This window comes from Phodopus roborovskii, unplaced genomic scaffold, assembly GCF_943737965.1.
Source record: "Phodopus roborovskii unplaced genomic scaffold, PHOROB, whole genome shotgun sequence".
NCBI lineage: Eukaryota > Metazoa > Chordata > Mammalia > Rodentia > Cricetidae > Phodopus > Phodopus roborovskii.
Genome location: NW_026126409.1, coordinates 11,076,027 through 11,093,540, shown reverse-complemented (window position 1 = coordinate 11,093,540; position 17,514 = coordinate 11,076,027). Strand labels below are relative to the sequence as shown.

The 17,514-nt window shown below is 47.3% G+C and overlaps 1 protein-coding gene across 4 annotated transcripts in view; it reads right to left on the bottom strand.

Annotated features, from left to right (window-relative positions):
- The window catches only part of Arhgef7 (Rho guanine nucleotide exchange factor 7), a 101,707-nt gene that overhangs the window by 49,120 nt on the left and 35,073 nt on the right, over positions 1–17,514 (bottom strand). For all 4 annotated transcript variants that reach the window (XM_051181993.1, XM_051181995.1, XM_051181996.1 and 1 more), the window contains 3 exons: positions 5,085–5,169; positions 3,909–4,039; positions 1,444–1,645 (listed from right to left, as the gene is read on the bottom strand). In XM_051181993.1, coding sequence (XP_051037950.1) covers positions 1,444–1,645; positions 3,909–4,039; positions 5,085–5,169 — 418 coding nt within the window. The remainder of the gene's footprint in view (positions 1–1,443; positions 1,646–3,908; positions 4,040–5,084; positions 5,170–17,514) is intronic.

Below are 17,514 nucleotides of genomic sequence, written 5' to 3'. Positions count from 1 at the left end.
TGCACGTTAGGTAAACACTGAGCCACATCCCCAGTCCCCAATCTACATGTCTGATCCAATGAAGCCTGTGTTCAGCTTTACACTGGCATGGGGAGACCTGCTCAGAAATAGAGAGCAAACCTAAGAACCAAGGGTGGGGTGGGGTGGGGTGAAGTGGGGAGCTGGCCCTTCCTCTGCCTAGCACACAAGCTACACCCAAAGTGCAACAGCAACCCACATGCAAGGCATACTCTGTACAGCACACTGTCAAGAAACAACATCAAGAATATCTGTATCTATCTGAAAGTATACCCATAAGTCAGGTCAAGAGGACTCTGACACACACACCCCATGCCCGTCTAGTGGCATTTCTTATGCTAGATAAACTGAAAAAGACCTGAGAAGTAAAAGTTTCATGGGACACTCCTACTACATCTATTCAAAGTAGAAAGAACAGAGACAGCCACATGACTTAAAAAGACCACACCTAACAACAACCTCTCACAGGACCAGTCTACTCCCAAGGGACCCTGCTTACAGAATGAGGGATCCTGCCCTAAAAACCCTGCCAATAACATCTCTTTACTTCTCATCTTAACCAAGTTCAACAGGAAAGTGTGTGCACGTATGCACGCACGAACACACGAGCACACAGGCACACGACCTGCTAAGTTCCTTGAAAAAGAGCAGCAGTCTTTGTGGAGCTGCTTCTTGACATAAGAGGTGATAAGACATGCCTAAAGGAGCACAACCAAGCAGGGCCTGTGTCAGGAAGGACAGCACTGAGTCTCAGGAACAAAGAGAACCTCTGCTGGGCCCCCAGAGAACTTTAAATTCTAAGACACAAATCCAGCTAAGCAACAAGAAATGGGCTGAAAGCTGCTGTGCACTTTCAAGAAAAGTACACATCCCTCAAACATCTGTCATGAGCAAAGTGTTGATCACACGAAACAGGAAAATCAACACACTTTCATAGCATAAATGGCAGAAATTACTGGCCTGTGCCTAACTGAAATAAATCCACAGTAGTAAACAATACAGCCTAGCACAGGCCATAAAAAAAAGCACAAATTATAATATAAAGCATAATGGTAGCAATAAAGATGAGCAGATGGCTATAGACCTGGCTGCTCAGAAGGCAGAGGCAGGAGGATCACTTGAGCTCAGGGGTTCCAAGGCTTGCCTGGGCAACATGTCTACAGACTTTGTCTCAAAAAAAGCAAGAGACAACAATTACCAGACCTAAGAAGTTTTTCTTAGGAAAATGTCATGATGTAATATATAGCCAGTTTATAATAGTGTAGCCTTTACCCAGCATCCCAATGTGCAGGAAAGGATAAAATGATAAAAACTCTCTCCACTGAACTAAAGATACCATTCTGTGCTCAATGGAGAACAGGTACTCAGGACCCTAGAACATTCACACCCTTCTGACTCCTCCTGCAGTCAAGTTTAGTCACTCACCACTTGGCTTGATCTCGCGCACATAGTTGCTGGGGAACCAGCCGGTCCTGCCACTGTGTGTGCCCTCCCACCAGCCTCCTTCCTCCACTCTTGTGACATGGATGACGTCGCCCTTTGTGAAGGAGAGTTCATCTTCATTGGTCTGCTGGAAATTAAACTTGGCTCGTACTACCAGTTGGCTGTTGCTATTATCAGTCATGTCCTAGAAGACAGGTGGAGAGGAGTGGGAGAAATTTCCATGAAGTATGGTCTACTTTCCTATAAAATAGTTACATTTCACTGTCACAAAAATAACCAAAACATTATTATAAATGCTCCAAACATTCAAACAGCAGGAAAGCACCAGGCACAGTGGCACAAGCCTTCAGTTCCGGCAGAGATCTGGAAGTGGGGTCTTTGAGCACTTAGCATCCAGAATGTGAAGTATTGTTTTCCCGTTAACTATGGCTGAATGCTTGTTAGCATCTCTGGGTAGGTGCAAGTTTGATGAACTAAGGGTTCTTAGATACTGGTGGACATGTTGCTTGGTGTAAGTGTGTAACTTTTTGGGAGATAGTTTAGATATATCTAATAAATTATAATGTGTTACACATGTCCCAGGACCAGAATTTAACATAAAGTCTAGTACCCAAGCAATTTCAGGACAGCATCAGAGAAGTCTGGGGTTCCGGCTCCAAGAAAGGAAGAAATGTATAACAATCCAGTCGTTCATCCCAGAGATGAGGGACAGCAGGAGCAATGTTTACACTAGCACTGACCCCATCCCTGGAGTGGCTCTGAGAAGTACAGCCACACTTAAGATCAGTGCATTAACTCTCAAACCTACACATTCTAAAGGTGTCAACGTGCAACCAATGCCTGGGATTAATCTGCTGCAGCTCCTCTGCTGAGAGGGGCCTCACAGAGCAGTATTCAAACTAGCTTTTTAAAACATAAGAGGGCCAGGCAGCAGTGATGCCTGCACTCAGGAGGCAGAGGCAGTCAGATCTCTGTGAGTTCAAGGCCTGCCGGATCTACAGAGCTAGTACCAGGGCAGCTGGGGCTACACAGAGAAACCCTGGGTGGGAGGGTGGGTACGTAGGTGGGTAGGTAGATAGATAGATAAGTAGGTAGGTAGGTAGGTAAATAAAGAAAGGAATGTGTTAGAAATTTACACTTAGACTTCAAGTAAAGAAATACCTTCTGGAGGGAGGAACTAAGTCCTGTCTCAATTTGGCATACCAGACATGTTGACTCCCCAAGGAAGGCCTTACACCCTCAGAGGAGTGGATGGGAGTTGGGATGGGGTAAGCGGGGGGAAAAATAGGGCTAGTAGGTAAAATGAAATTTTTAATTAAAAAAAAAAAAAAAGATAAATACTTGTTGTCCTCTTCACCACAGCATTTTTTTTTTTTTTTTTTTTTTTTAAGTTTTACATCTATCTCCTCTTGGGAAATCAAGACTGCCATCCCCATCAGCAGGGGCTCTGGGGCAGAATGGCTACAGCTCTCCAGACACCTGTTGTCACCCTTTCCTGATGTCCTGTTCTTCTTCAGGGAAGAAGCTGCCCCACTCCAGCTTTTATTCACAGGCTCTTCTCCAAGGAAGGCTATTCCTATCCTGAGGTCTAGGCCACCAGAGCAAAGTTTCCAGCCCTGTGAACAACCTGACTTAGGAAGGCTGGGAAGCAAAGGTTCCGGCTCTGTGAATGGACTCAGGAAGACTTGGAAGCATGCTTTAGGCAGAGGAAGAGCTGTCCTCAGTCTTCTACTCTAAGGGAGTTGCACCCTGCTGACACATGCTCCCACCACACCCTCTTTCAAGCTGGTGGATGGCAGTCTTCCCCAAGAGGGGAGGTTCAACTGGAAGCACTCTTGCAGTTTGTCAAACGAGCAAGTCCTTACAATGACTTAACAGGACAATGGTTTTCTGTGTGCTCTAATTCAAAAAGGAAGCTGTAAGGTTTGCTAATGTGAGTCTCAAGGAGGAGTTCATCAAGAGAACTAAGTTTGAAATATTAAAGATGGAGCAACATGGACAGAAACACAGCCAAGCACACACATGCACATTTCTGAGTGACGTGCACCTCTGTACACTGCCTGTTCCACACTCGGATCCCACTCTACACTCCTGGCAGCAGGTTCCTGCTCCATTCCTGTGTAGCTGGGCTCATGCACAGATGTGATGTTCATTCTCATACTCATGTGCACAGAATGGGCACATGAGCAATTACCCCAGGGATGAACGTCAAAGCTTACACCTCTCTAGATGAGCATTTGCAGCCTTCAACATAAACCCAAATAATAAGTTCCCAAAAGCACTCAGCTCAGTGTCTGGGAGAATTGGTGAGAAGCACCATCAGGGAAGGGCAGGAGCCCACAATGGTCCACATTCCATCTGCATGGACACAAACATCTCCCAAGGCACATCTGCAAACTCATGCCCAAATTACTTTTGAATCAAACAAAATAAAACATCTTACTTACCAAGCTTCGGTACTGGCTCTGGAGCAATCTTGAAGTCCTACTGTGTGAAGACTGTGATCCCAAGGAATCAAAAGACTTCACCCGATGTGAAGAGGGCCGAGCACATACAGAGTCACTTCCCAGTCCAATGTCTAAAAAGGTGGTGACACAGAAAGAAAGAAAAAGTACTGAAGATGCCTGACACCATGTATCCTCAACACACACTGGCTCTAAAATGGGACCAGCATAGAGGGACACACCAAAAGCCTATAAAAGCCTATAACAAAGTATGCCATTTACACTTTATACAGCAACAAAGAGAAGATCCTTTGCAGCACAAATGATGCTTTCACTCCCCAATTACCTCTCCAGGAACGATCTGGGGATGACTAACTTATCAGTTCTTCTCTAGTGTAATTCTCAACAGTTTACAAACCATTTTATAGGCATTTGTAAAATGTTCCCTTCATCTGGGAAAACAATGTAACTGCTCACAAGGAACTGCCAGGCACTTTGTCTCCAGAACAGTACATGTGCCCTTCTCTGAGACTACACCATCAGCAAGGAGGCAGAGATGAACAGTCATATGTCACATATGATAAGCTAGCACTTGACAACACTAAAGATGTGTCACTTGCAACATCACACATAGACAAGTACAGACAACTACAGACAAGTGTTGGCAGAGCCTGGACTACACAGTGTATGCCACCATAGCATAGCCCACTTCTGACCAAACATCACTGTGGGACTCAAGGCCATACTACACAAGGAACATGGATGCCACCAATGTGAATCTCTCATCCTCTAACTTCACCACGTGCCAGTGAAGACACAGCCACACTGCAGGGGCACACCCCAGTGCTCTGAACCAGCAGGCCCTACTCTTTACTATAAAGCCAGGAGCTAGTAAACCCAGGGCTCAGGAAAAGGGCAGTTTGCAAACTACAACCACAGCAAGTATGTGCTGGGGAGTGGCTCGGAGACAGCTACTGTGTTGAAGCCCCAGCACCAGGAATTGCTGCTGCCCCAGCACTCACAACCAGAATCACAAGCCACCAGTAGCAGAAGAAACAACTGGACATTCAACACCAAAGATACTTCTTTCTCAATGCATAATAATCATTTTACCTTGCTGACAGGAAACCAGACATGAGACTTTATACTCACCCTGAGGACACTTAATGAGAGTCTTACCTGCTGTCACTTTATTTAGTGTCACCAAGGAGCCAAGAACCTTGTTAAAGTTCTGCCCCTGATATAAGTCATTTGCATCAAAAGTCTGAAAGAAAATGAAACAAGAAAGTTAGTAGCGTATTATGTGCTGGCACAGATAAATGAAATTGTCCCAACAGAATGTGGTTGTACAGGGTTAGCATACTTGGTCTGAAACACTCAAGAGGCAGCACAGCCTCAAGTGGGCTCTGGGGATAAGAATCCATTGGAATACCCTTGTAAAGCATCAAGCCCTTAGAGGAGAACCAAACCCAGCTCTGCTTCCTTTACCCAGATCAAGCAAAAGCCAGGGTGTAAGCCAGGAGCAGCCAGTAAAAGTACTGAGTAAAGGCTCAGGGTGGGCTGTAACCCTCTCTCCTTAGACTGTAGAGTCTATAAGACAGGATATGACCAAGATGTTCTCTTCTGGTACATAGGAAGGCAAATTAAATGCACCCCATCCAAGGCAATAGCACACAAGGTACATGCAGACAGGGGAAAGCACAGATGACAGGAAACAGATGGAAGACAAAGGGTATCCCAGGAGAGAGATGGGATAGGGCCCAGGGCACAGAGCTCGGAAGAACATAAACAGTAGGTAACACACTCTGACCCTGAGTCAGTCACACCACAAGACTGGGTCAGGAGAGAAGACACATGGGCCAGCCTGGGCTAAGACAGCTGGAATCCAAATGCAAGAATGTGTTCCTGTGCGTGTGCATTTGTGTGCTATGTGGATGCACCACCAACCTAAATCAAGGAGAGAAAACGGGAGAACATCACCTGGATAAACACATCTGCTTTTGTTTGGAGGAGTGTGCACACATGTGACTGCTTACAGATACACTAAATCATGAAACTATGTTTCCAAACACTCTCATCACTTTTGATCACTAAATAACCTCTTCAAATAATTTCTATAACCAAATCATCCAGAAAAACTGAGACAAATCTAACTGGTTCAAATTATAGAAAGAAAAGCTAAATGCTAAATGCCAAAAGCTAGATGCCCAAGTGCATACCAAATTAACAGTTTCTCTCCTTGAAGCAAAACAGAACAACCTGGATCCTCTGCTCTGGGATAAGCACCTGTGGGCTAGCCACTAGTACCTCTGCCCTCCTTCTTCTGCAGCCTCTGCCACAGCCAGGAACTCCCTCCTCCACCCCTTCCTGCCTTCCCACACTCCACCTCCTTCCTGCTGTGTCTCAGTCATATTACTTCCTGAAGCCCTGCCCTAGCCGTGCTGAGCTCCCAGAAATCCCCCAAGAACCAGTGTCTATGTGTGCACTGCATCCTAGGGCATAAAGTCTGAAGAGGCTGACTACACATCTCCTACTGCCCAGCCAATGTATACTGGACCTGGGCAGAGTGGATTTGTGGGTCACCCAACCTCAAAAAGAGGCTGATGGTCAAAACAGTTCAAAAGGGCACACTGCTGAAAATTCATGAGAACCAAACAAAAGCACAAAAGCCAAAAAGTGATCGGTTCAAGCTCCACCCGTCTCGGTAGGTAGGCCAGTCTTCCTCTGATCCCTTCCGGCAGAGCCCTCAGGACTTTCATGAGCTTCAATTTGTCCTGGATTGTAACACTTGTAACTTACAGCCACCCCAAATGGGAACTCTTTCTAGGCTCACCTCCCTGTTGCAATTTTTAAGGATCACAATAGGTTTAGCTCCATTTTTTTTAACGAATAAAAAGTATTGTCCTACCTAGGCCTTAGTTTCCTCATGCAAAACGTGAAGTTCCCTCGATTATAAAAGGCCACAGTGGTGATCTGTCCTCCAGCTCTAAGATCTAATTCTGAGCCTGGAAAATTCAAGCTCTGGTATTCCACAAGAAACACACAGACAAATGCCCACTAACCTTCATTATGGCGAAGCAGCAAGTCACAGACCCCAAGAACAACAGGATGTGAAATACGGGAATGCTTCCTGTTATTCCAAGACTATATAGCTTTCCTACCCAGATACCAGGGAGCAGCTGACTGGCTGAAGCTGCTGCCAATGGGCTTTGGCGTGATGTCAGACCTCAATGGGCCTACTGCTACCTTCCTCCCCAGGAAAGGCAACAGTCAGATCAGACAAACCAAGAGGCCCATTCTAAGGTGGGAAGCATTCAGTCAGGGTGCTTTTCCAAGGAGCACAACAGACTACTTCCCCAAACAGCAACCCAGCCAGCAAAAACCAAAAGGCCTTAATTCAGAGATGGTCCTCACAACTGTCCCATCAGGACACAACTTAACCCCTTTATTTCTCTAAACCAGGCTTACTGCAGCTAGATTTGCCCTCACTGGAGGTCCTACAGGCTGTGCCCATCACATGGAGCCTTGGGGAGTGTCAATAAGTCTGAGCAGGCTCTTCAGATGGAAAGGGCCAGGCCCAAGTGGTGCTGCTGCCAAGGGTGACACCTGCCTGAAGCTGGCAGACTGGTCAGGGGCAGAGTGATGCACACACAGTGTCCCTCAGCAAGGTGCCATCCTCCACCTCCACACAGCCAGGGATTTCACAAACACAGGCCATCCAGATCAAGAGCACTTTAACATGCACCTGCTCCTCTCAGAATGCTGTGACTCTGAGCAAGCACTGTCACACTTCCTAGCAAACAAGGGTTCTCTTCTACCCCAAATCGAAAACGCAGTAATTATAAACTGCTGGCAGCTAAGGCTTCACAGAAATCAAAAGGGAGAGAGGGAGAGAGGGAGGGGGGAAAGGGGGGGGATACCCAAATGTATGCAAATCGTTTGGGAGGGAGCTCATTCTTTCCCAGAGGGCACCCATTGTGCCCTCAGCGACAGACTGAGGAAGAAGAGGACAAACAACCCAGGTGGACACTTCTACTCTGGCCTGTGCATTGCTTCTAGACCATGCCACCTCTGGGCACTGGAACAACTACACATCTCTACACTAGTCTCTATACATCTGCAGAGTTCTGGTCTATGTTCAAAAGCAGCTTACTGCATGAGTGTAGGTGGGACACCAGCCATCAAGGCACCAGCTGCAGCTGCAGGAATTTAACAGCCTGAAGGTCTCAATGGCTGGAAATCCTGGTAACAAGAAAACACCACTGCAAGGCTGTTGGAAAGAGACCTGGATCCCTGGTGTCCTCATTGCAAGGATAAAACTCCCTAACGCATGCAAAGAGAAGCCAGGGCCTACAATTTCAGGAAGGCACAGTCTTCTCTTGGAAGACATTTATTGGGAGTTATCAGTGTAGCCTACAGCAGCAGGCAGGAGAGCACCTTCTTCAAGGAGACTGGTACCTTTACACTACTAAGACACAAGCCAAGCCAGTGGCCACTGAGACAGCAGGAGAGCCATGCAACCTAGACAGCATGTGACTCAAGCTTGTAAGACTGGGCATTCAACATCAACAGAGCCCATCCAGACACTTCTCTGCTAATAACACCCCAACTCCCCCAACTGCTCCCACACCCTGTGCCCAATTGTCTCCTCAGAATCAGAGCAGCTTGGCACACAAGCACAAACATCATTGACCACTGTAACTGATATGACCCTCCTTGCAATACTGGCCTACAAGCAAAGCAGAGTGACTCATATGTACATAACATCTCCAAGTAGCTATACCCAGAAAGCCCCGGGGAAAGGTGCCTCTCCTCCCCATCACAGAAGGAATGAAACACTGTTGCAGGAGAATGACCCCAGGCTTCAACTGCCTAACACCTGGATATCAATTCCACCTCAAAGGCATTATGAAGAAGCTCTATTTCACAAACACATCTATGCAACCACACACACAAATTTATCACTCTTGGCAGATATTTCTGAAGTGTTGCTTGCAAAATTCAAAAACAGATTTTTGTCTTATCATATTGTCAAATGGAATCTGGCTTCAGAACAAGAATGACAATGAATCTTAAGTGGTGCTATTTAAGTTTAATGTGAATGGTCCATACTGTTGAGACAGTAAAAATCCAGCCCTGGCTCCTCATCTTCTTGGCTTCTGCACATTCTGAACTTAATGCCACCTACTTCTGCTCCAAGAGAAAAAGCAGAGCTTCATATCAGGTTCTAGCCAATTACAGCACTTTTTCACCTAACATGTCTCTCAACAAGCTACTTCCCTTTCAGATCAGAATCAATCTTACTGGGTCTGTGGATCTGTTCTACCAACAAGCAAACACTATGGCAGGGAACACATATTCATAGAGACATAATCAATTAGTGTTGGGTCATTTTCAGTAGGGCCTACAGAGAGCAGAAGAGACAGTCGAGAACAGGAAGATAGAAAGGCAGGCATCCTTCCCAAGCCTAGGAGAACCCTCCATAAAGCACAGCTGGGACAGTGGCAGCTCCAGGCACAGCAGAGTGGAAATAAACTTGCTGAGGATAAATGTCACACTGACTGGTGCACAGCCTGGACCTCGCAGTGTAGACCTGTGCCAGTTTTATCTTACACACAGGGAAAGGAAAGGAAGCTCCACAAGCAGAAATACGCTCTGGCTTAGACCACGTGGACTTTGCCCTACCAGCACACTGCCAGCAGGAAGAGGAGACTAGGTGCAGTTCCACACAGGCCTCCCACACAGCCTGCCCCTGGTCCCTTACCTCCACCTGCCAAGCACTGTCTGTCTGTCACTAGAACCTAACCCAACCACAGCAGGCTGTGGACAGAGGCCTGACCCCTAACTGGGAAGTAACAGCAGCTCTAAAGGGCAATGAGAACACCACATTAACATCAAAACTAACAGCAATCACAAACCCCAGACTGGGAAATGTGTTTCAAAACACACTGCAAACATCCCTCCTTCCTCCTGTAGCATACGGAAAGAAGTGACGAGTTAAAAAGCTTAAGTGGGGGAGAGGCTATGAGTATTCATCATGGACTTTAGATAACTAGTAGGCCCTGAAAACCTAACAGTTGGGAATAGCCCCATGAAGCCATGAGACACTGAGCAACACAAGCAACTGCACCCACAACCTTTTTCTTGGACAGAAGCTTAACAGCACCCTGACCCCTCTCTGAGGAGAAGCAGGTGCTACAGTGGATCCTAACAGCAGATCAACTTGAGATGTCCCTGGATTCACAGGACCAGCACTGAAGAGGGAAAGGAGACAGTAATCCCACCCCAAAGGGCAATCCCCCAGAGCTCAGCTACACTGTTATAGGACACACCTCCTCCAACAAGGGTTCCACCAACTGTGGACCAAACATTCAAATATGAAAGCCAATGGTGGTAGAGAGGGTTCTCATTCAAACAACTACAGTTGAGCCCCAGAAGTCAACGGCCTGACAGCATAGTCACCACTCCTGTGGGAGCAGGTAACTAGCTCCAAACAGAGCAGCTCCAGAAATGCACTAAAATGTCAACTCTACCTCTGGGTATACACTACACGGAGGCATAAGATCACATCTCTGCCCCTCAGCCCCCTTGTGTGGCAGAGTAGCAGCACCTCCACAAGTCCCACAGCCGTCCTGGTCCTGAGATGTGAGGAAGCAGCGGCGGCGGCCTGCACTCAGCAGCCAGTATGCTTCATGACAAGTGCATTCTGCCTCTGCTTCTGGACTTCCCAATTCCTCTCACACATAGTGCAGCTGTCTGCCCTGTGTCTGTTCCTTCTTGTTGGTTAACATTTCTCCTTTTACAGCTGAAGTCCATGTGTATGACACTGAGCTCAGAGCCTTAGTCCAGGCCAGACTGACTTTCCTGATTTTAAAATAAATAAATAAATAAATAAATCTGCATAAAAGAAAAAAATAACACAGAGGTGGATGAGTATGTACACAAATAATTGGTTCTGGAAGCAGAGGAGTATTTTCTCCTCTCCCACACAACCTTCTAGCCTAGATGTCACCAGCTTCACTCACCCATGTCTGCTGTACCGTAAGAGTGTTGACCAGAGCTTAATATCCCAAGGGCAGTCATACACCCAAGGGTCTGATACCATCTAGCAACTACCAAAATGGAAAGTGATTCAAGCAAAGGTGGCCAGTGGGGTCAGACATATCACCTGGTAGGTGTGGAGGCAGAAAAGCACAGCTATGAGTGTTAATGACTTGCACAGCATCCTGAGAGCTAACTCAGCATCTCCAGAGAGACAGTAAATGCCCTCTCACCATTGCTATGGGAAATCAGGAACACCTTCATGCAAAATTCTTGCCCAAATTATTTAATTAGAATCAAACCACAACCAGATACCCGTCTAAGCAGACATAACAAAGCACAACTATAATCTGAACACCTGCAGGGGTCAGGGAGAGAAACAGGAGCATCTCACGTTGGAGGTCAATGTGGGCTATACAGTAAGACTGTCAAAAACATAAAACAAATGACAGAGAAATCAAGCTCCAACTATGCCAGAAGTGTCCCTCCTCTTGGCTAGCTTACACAGAAGATGGTGTCCAGTCTGCTGATGGAGAAAAGTGTCAAGTCTTCTTCACATGTAGACCCAGCAAGCTAGAATATCAACCTACAGGCACTGCGTAACCAACTGTCTTCTGCCTGGGGTTCTGGGTTTAGGCCTTTTTGGGGAGGGGCTGGCACTGTAAACCTGGTCCAAAGCCATGGCTGAGATGGTCATAGCTAAAGGGAGGGGAGAGGGAAGACACACGACCTACTTCTGCTGCCTCACTTTATAGACAAGGTATCACACTGCCTTCGAAATATTTCTCTGAGCCCATAGATTCGGGCTGCTCTCAGCCTGTTTACAAAGCCTCCCTTTACAGCAGGTGACCATGAATATGAAACTCATATCACATGCTAAGAATAATGGTGACAGAGCTCAGCCCTAAGCAGAACATCTATGTTATCATCGCCGCCGAGGCAGCTGATGAGGAGTGTTGTGAGGCCCTGTCCTCTGGACCTGACATAAATGTCTACATCCATGAGTTCACAGCAAGCAGCTATGTGTACAAGACTGGGCCCATCGACATCCCATCATGGATGAGAAGAGGGGTGCATACAAGCCCAGGCCCCCTGGAGGAGGTACAGGCAGTAATGGTTGCCAGGACAGGGCAAGTTATATTCCTTTGTGGTTTGGCCCTTGTTCACATAACTTCCCACCTCCACTTATGCAGACAACCCTAGTTAGACACAGTGGCCACAGTGGGAAAGGCGTGGAAGGACGTCAGGGGCTTCCTGGGAAGAAGGGATAAAGGTGAGCGACCAATTCTTTGTTAAGAGAAACTGAAGAGGCATGACAAAGTAAATGATACATGTCCTCTACTCACATGCTCCAAAATAAGGATGCTGCTTGTCACTTTGAGGACATGGTGCACATCTGAACATGGACTAAACATGAAACAACAGATTACCATGCTAAGAGTCTTAGAAAACTATGAAAGCTAGCATCCACATTTTAGTGCATGCACTCAAGAATTCGGAGGTATCACCAGGTCTATAATGTAGTTTAAAAGTTTAGCAAAATAAAATGTACACCAACAATTATTTTGTCTGTAGAAACTTGCAGAGATAAAATGCAAAACATCAGCACTGGACAGGTACAAAGGCCCAAGTGTTTACTCTGATGTCTAATGTAAGAAACATTCCAGGGAGAGCAGGCAGGATGCCAGCATCCATGCACTCAGCACCCCTAAGTTCTAGAGACGGGAAAAAGGAAAGCATCCACTGTCCAGCCAGTTGGCAGTGAGCAACCCTAGAAAGGCCCAGCAGCCCTCCCTACAATTCACACAACGGACAGCAGGGTGGGCCAGCTCTGTGAAAGCACACCTGGAGAGAAGCGTGTATCTCACTCCTGCTCTTGTCCACCAGGACTTCCATGCTTCTGAACTCCTGTGACATTAAGTCAGTCCCTCCCCAGCTGGGTCACAGGTGCCACCCACACCCCTCAGAAAACCCAAGCTCAGTAGATGAGTTGGCCAGCTCTAAGCAAACACAAGAGCACTTTCCAAGACCTCAAGAGCCTTTGTAAAGCTCCCCCACACCAAGGCCTATGAAGGTAGGAGCCTCCCGCATCTGTACGCCTCTACAGAAGAGGAGTGAAGCCACCATTCCAGAGAATCCATGCCACGCCATGGCAGAAGGAGCAGTAGGGTCCTAACTACAAGAGACAACACCAACACAGACTAATGCAAATTTGGGCAAAATACATTTGTGGGGTAAAGTTATTTTTAACAGAGACTCAGTCTAGACTTCACATCCAAATATAGTGCAAGGACTCGGCTTTTGTTTCACTTACTCAGTAGAAACCTGTCCTCAGCTGGTTCCCACAACACAAAAGACTCAGACAAAAAGATGAAGGACAAGCAGCTGTCAAGAAAAGAGGGTTTTCCCCATCCAATGACCTGGGGTTTACAGGGTATGCTTTCAAAGGAAAACAGACAGGTGATGACTCAAGGACAATCAAAAAGAAACAAAAGGCAGGAGGGGCTGAGGACCTAACTCTGTGAGACAGCATCTACCTCACTTATGCAAAGCTCTGGGTTCTATCCCCAGCATGGGATAGGAAATAAATAGAGGGAGGGAGGTGAAAGGCCACTGTGAGTACCTGCAGGGTTCCCACACACAGAAACAGCAGTTGCTCTATTTCAGGGCTCTCAGCTTCATTCCACAGCTGCCCATTTGTCATAGCTGTCACTGTTTCATTTTCCACAAGGACTGAGAAGAAAAGCACAACCCTGAACGTCCCTGAAAAACACCCATGTGACCTAATGCAGGAGGATAAAACACACCTCATGCGCAAACACCTGGTTCTTTACCTGTCCTGGTTCAGTGGCACTGTTCAAGACTAAGGGAGGCTTTCCCTGGAAGGTTCCCAGACCCATGTGGTCAAATGAGCCAGTCCAGACAAGCCACCAAGCACACCAGCATTACCTAGGGTGACGGCCACAGCCTGGCCTAAAACCTGTACTCCTACCTTGAGACAGGTACAATCTTGCTCTGTCTCCTCAGTAGGCACAGAATCTACCCCAAGCCAGTAACTGCCCACGTGCCCATTCTCTGGACACCAACAGAGCTCAGCTGGGCTCCTTGCAAGATGGAGACACAGGATGGCAATGCACAAGTCCTTGTGGACTTCTCCATGTTACATGCCATCCTTCCCAGGATTCCTCCAAGCCTCCCATGGTGAGGACTCAAGGAGAACCTCACCCTGCCCAGGACCTGAAATGGTTCTGGGCAATCTCTATCACCCGCACAGCAGAAGCACATAGACCAGAGGGAAGGGCTGCACAATGCATGGCCCTCCATCCTGCTGCTGCCCAGGAGACGGCCTCAGTTTCTCTTCCCCCACAACTGCAGAAATGAGCTAGACCCAGTTCCCTAAGCTCAGGGCCCTCCAACTCTGAAACATCTACCATGTCTAAGTCTGCAGGACCTTGAGGTTTCTAGGACCTGAGCATCCTCCACTGAGCTCTACCACAAGGAAGCCAGCTCCAAAACCAGGGCTCAGTACCAGCCAGCAAGGGCACAGAGCCATCTAGCAGCCATCTGTCCTCTCAAACTGATCCCCATATGTCAGGGCTGACGGCACCCACTGGGTCCAAGTCAGAGTCCACATAAACCATCTGACACAGTCACAAAGGTTTCCTATATCATTACACTTGATCTGCAACAGTTTACGCAGCAAGGCTTTGAAAGAATGAAACAAAATTCTGTAGTTCTAAGGACAAAATAAAGGAGTGTATCTGGAAGGAGGAGGGAAGAAACTGAGGTAACACAGACAGCATACAACTGAGCCCCCTAACATTTGTCTCAGACAGCACCCTAAGGCCTCTAGAGCCTATGGTTCCTGAAGAATGACCAAGTTCCCTGGCTGGACACCTCATGGTCCCTAAGGGTTCCACAAGACCCCTGGGTGGACACTTGGTACAGTTTTTGCCAGTTCAACTAATGTCTACTTAGTGATCCATGAGCAATGACACATGTTCAAGGAGCCATAGTCATGCAAACAACCCAAAGCACCCAGAAAGAAGGGAAGAATGGAACTAAAAACAGCACACACTGGCCCAGATGAAAATTCTACAGACAGGGCAGGACACAGGCTTCTCTGAGCACAGGAACAAGAAGGCATAATAATCACTGGCCGGAGACCATAGTTGTTCCCAACCTCTCTGTGTCTGTTTTTAGGCATTAATGCCACTTCACAAGAGCTGGCAGAGATGTCAATGAGTTGACACTTGTGAAGGTACAACTCCTTGCATAGATTACAAGTAACTCAGAGAAATAAGTCATTTATCATCACGGACGTCTCCAACAGGTGGACACTATTAGAACTCAAAAGTCCAAGAGCACAGAGGTCAAGAAGAGGTGATACTCTTTACAGAGACCGGTCCACTAAGGTCAGCTCTTGGACAATTCCCACCTTACACAACTCCCTGGGTTACAGTCAGGCAGGAAAGTAGCATGAGTGACAGGTGCCAGGCCAGCAGAACACTGGGCCAAAGACCATATGAGCCATCCCACCACACGTTAGCACAATGAGGAGGCAGGGAGACAAGCTGGAGAGAAAAGCCTGCTGAATGGGAGGTTGCACATACAGAACTTCCCAGGGATAGACACTGTCCTGCAAACCTTACAAACAAAAAGCAGAACTACGGCTGCACAGCTAGCAGCTCATTCATCCCAGGCAGCAAGCCACAGCAGAGCAAGAACTCAAGTCTAAAGGGCCAGAAGCGTGGCCCAGAGGTAGCCAGGTCATGCCCATGGACCAATCCCAGCACCCCCAGCAGCTTCTCCAGTTAGAAGAAAACCCACACGTCTACCCATCTTGGCCTTTAGAAAAGAGACATGAGTCCTAAATAAAAGCAAATTTAGGACTGGGGAGATGGCTCAGCAGTTAAGAGCACTGGCTGCGCTTCCAGAGGCTCTAAGTTCAGTTCCCACCAACCACTCCATAGCTCACAACCATCTGTAGTGAGACCCGGTATCCTCTTCTGGTCTGCAGACACACAAGCAGGCAGAATACTGTATCCATAATAAATAAATAATCAGGAAGAAGGGAGGGAGGGGAGGGAGGGGAAAGAGGGAGGGGAGGGAGGGAGCAATCAATCCAAGGCTAGACTCCCTACTCAGCCGTGACATGTTTAGTGTATCCATGTCTCCTCCTCATCCACAGAGGGTGCCCTGCAAATGGCTGCAGTGTGGATTCTATGAGACAAGGAAAGGTCTAGAGAAGCCAGATCAATGCGCCTGCAGCAGGATGCAAATGGAACTAGGGAGGCCCACCCAGGGTTCATCACCCTCAGCCCATCTGAAACTCACTAACTGGCTTAAGCAACAGACTCAGTTCCACTGTGGGCTTCTACACTAGCCCCTTGCAGTGGACTCCCTTTCCTTCACTTAGTTTTCTAAGACAAACATCACTGGAGAAGTTCCAGTCCTTGGGCCTCTCTTACCACCTGTCCACTCCCAGAATCCCCTTGCTCCCCACTGTCTTCTCATACCTCTGGCCATTGTCAGGACTCTTTCCTTTGGTTCATGTTATGTAGCAGTTCTCTGAAGGGAAATTTGTTAAGGCACACAACACACAGAGAAGATATTTTAGGACAGGACGTTTATAAGGAGGTGAAACAAGATGTCCTAAGGAGAAGTCAAACACTCCATCCTGCAGGGACGCTCAATCAAGACAGGAAACAAACAATTCTAACTAGCTTCAGGAAGTCCCTGAAACTAACTACATTCTCTAGGTGCCTCCCTCCCAAGAGTCTACTAGCAGTATAGCAGGTGTGAATCACTCTCCAACCAAGCAACCTGGAAAAGGCTCGGGCCAACTAAGCTACCTGGAAAGGATAACTAAGCTACCTGGAAAGGATATTCTCCAACCTGATGAGCTACAGCCTGCAGGCTGGGCAGCGTGATCTAGATTTACACAGAGGTTGGCTTTGGTGATACAGCTGTCTCTCTGAGTCATTTCTGCTCCTGTAAGTACCCCTTGCCCATACTCCTTTAAGAAACCCCAATAAATCCACTGGTTTACCAAATTGGACTTTGGAATGTTGTGAACACTGTATCTGGGATGTATCGCTCCACAAAAACTGTCACACAACAGTCACTGTGTTTACTCTGAATATCCCCATCAGTGTGGACTCTGCAAAACTAAGAAAAGGGGCACTCACAACAAGGAGATGACAAAGTACAGCACTCCATGTGGCTCTCTACTGCTCTTAATTTTAATTGCTTGTGGATGTTTGGCCTGAATGTATGTCTGTAAACCACATGTAATGCCCCAGGAGGCCAGAAGAGGATGTCTGATCCCTTGGAACTGGAGTGGCAGATGATTGTGAGCTGCCATGTGGGTGCTGGGAAACAGATCTGGGTCCTCTGCAAGAGCAGCCAGTGCTCTTAACCAGAGCCATCTATTCTCCAGACCCTTTCCACTTACTGTTTTATGAACGGAGAAGCCAGGGTCAGCAGTAGCCCAAGTGTACTAGTTTCATTTCTGCTGCTAGGATAAAATATCTTGACAGAAGTGACTTAGGGGAGTGTGATGGTT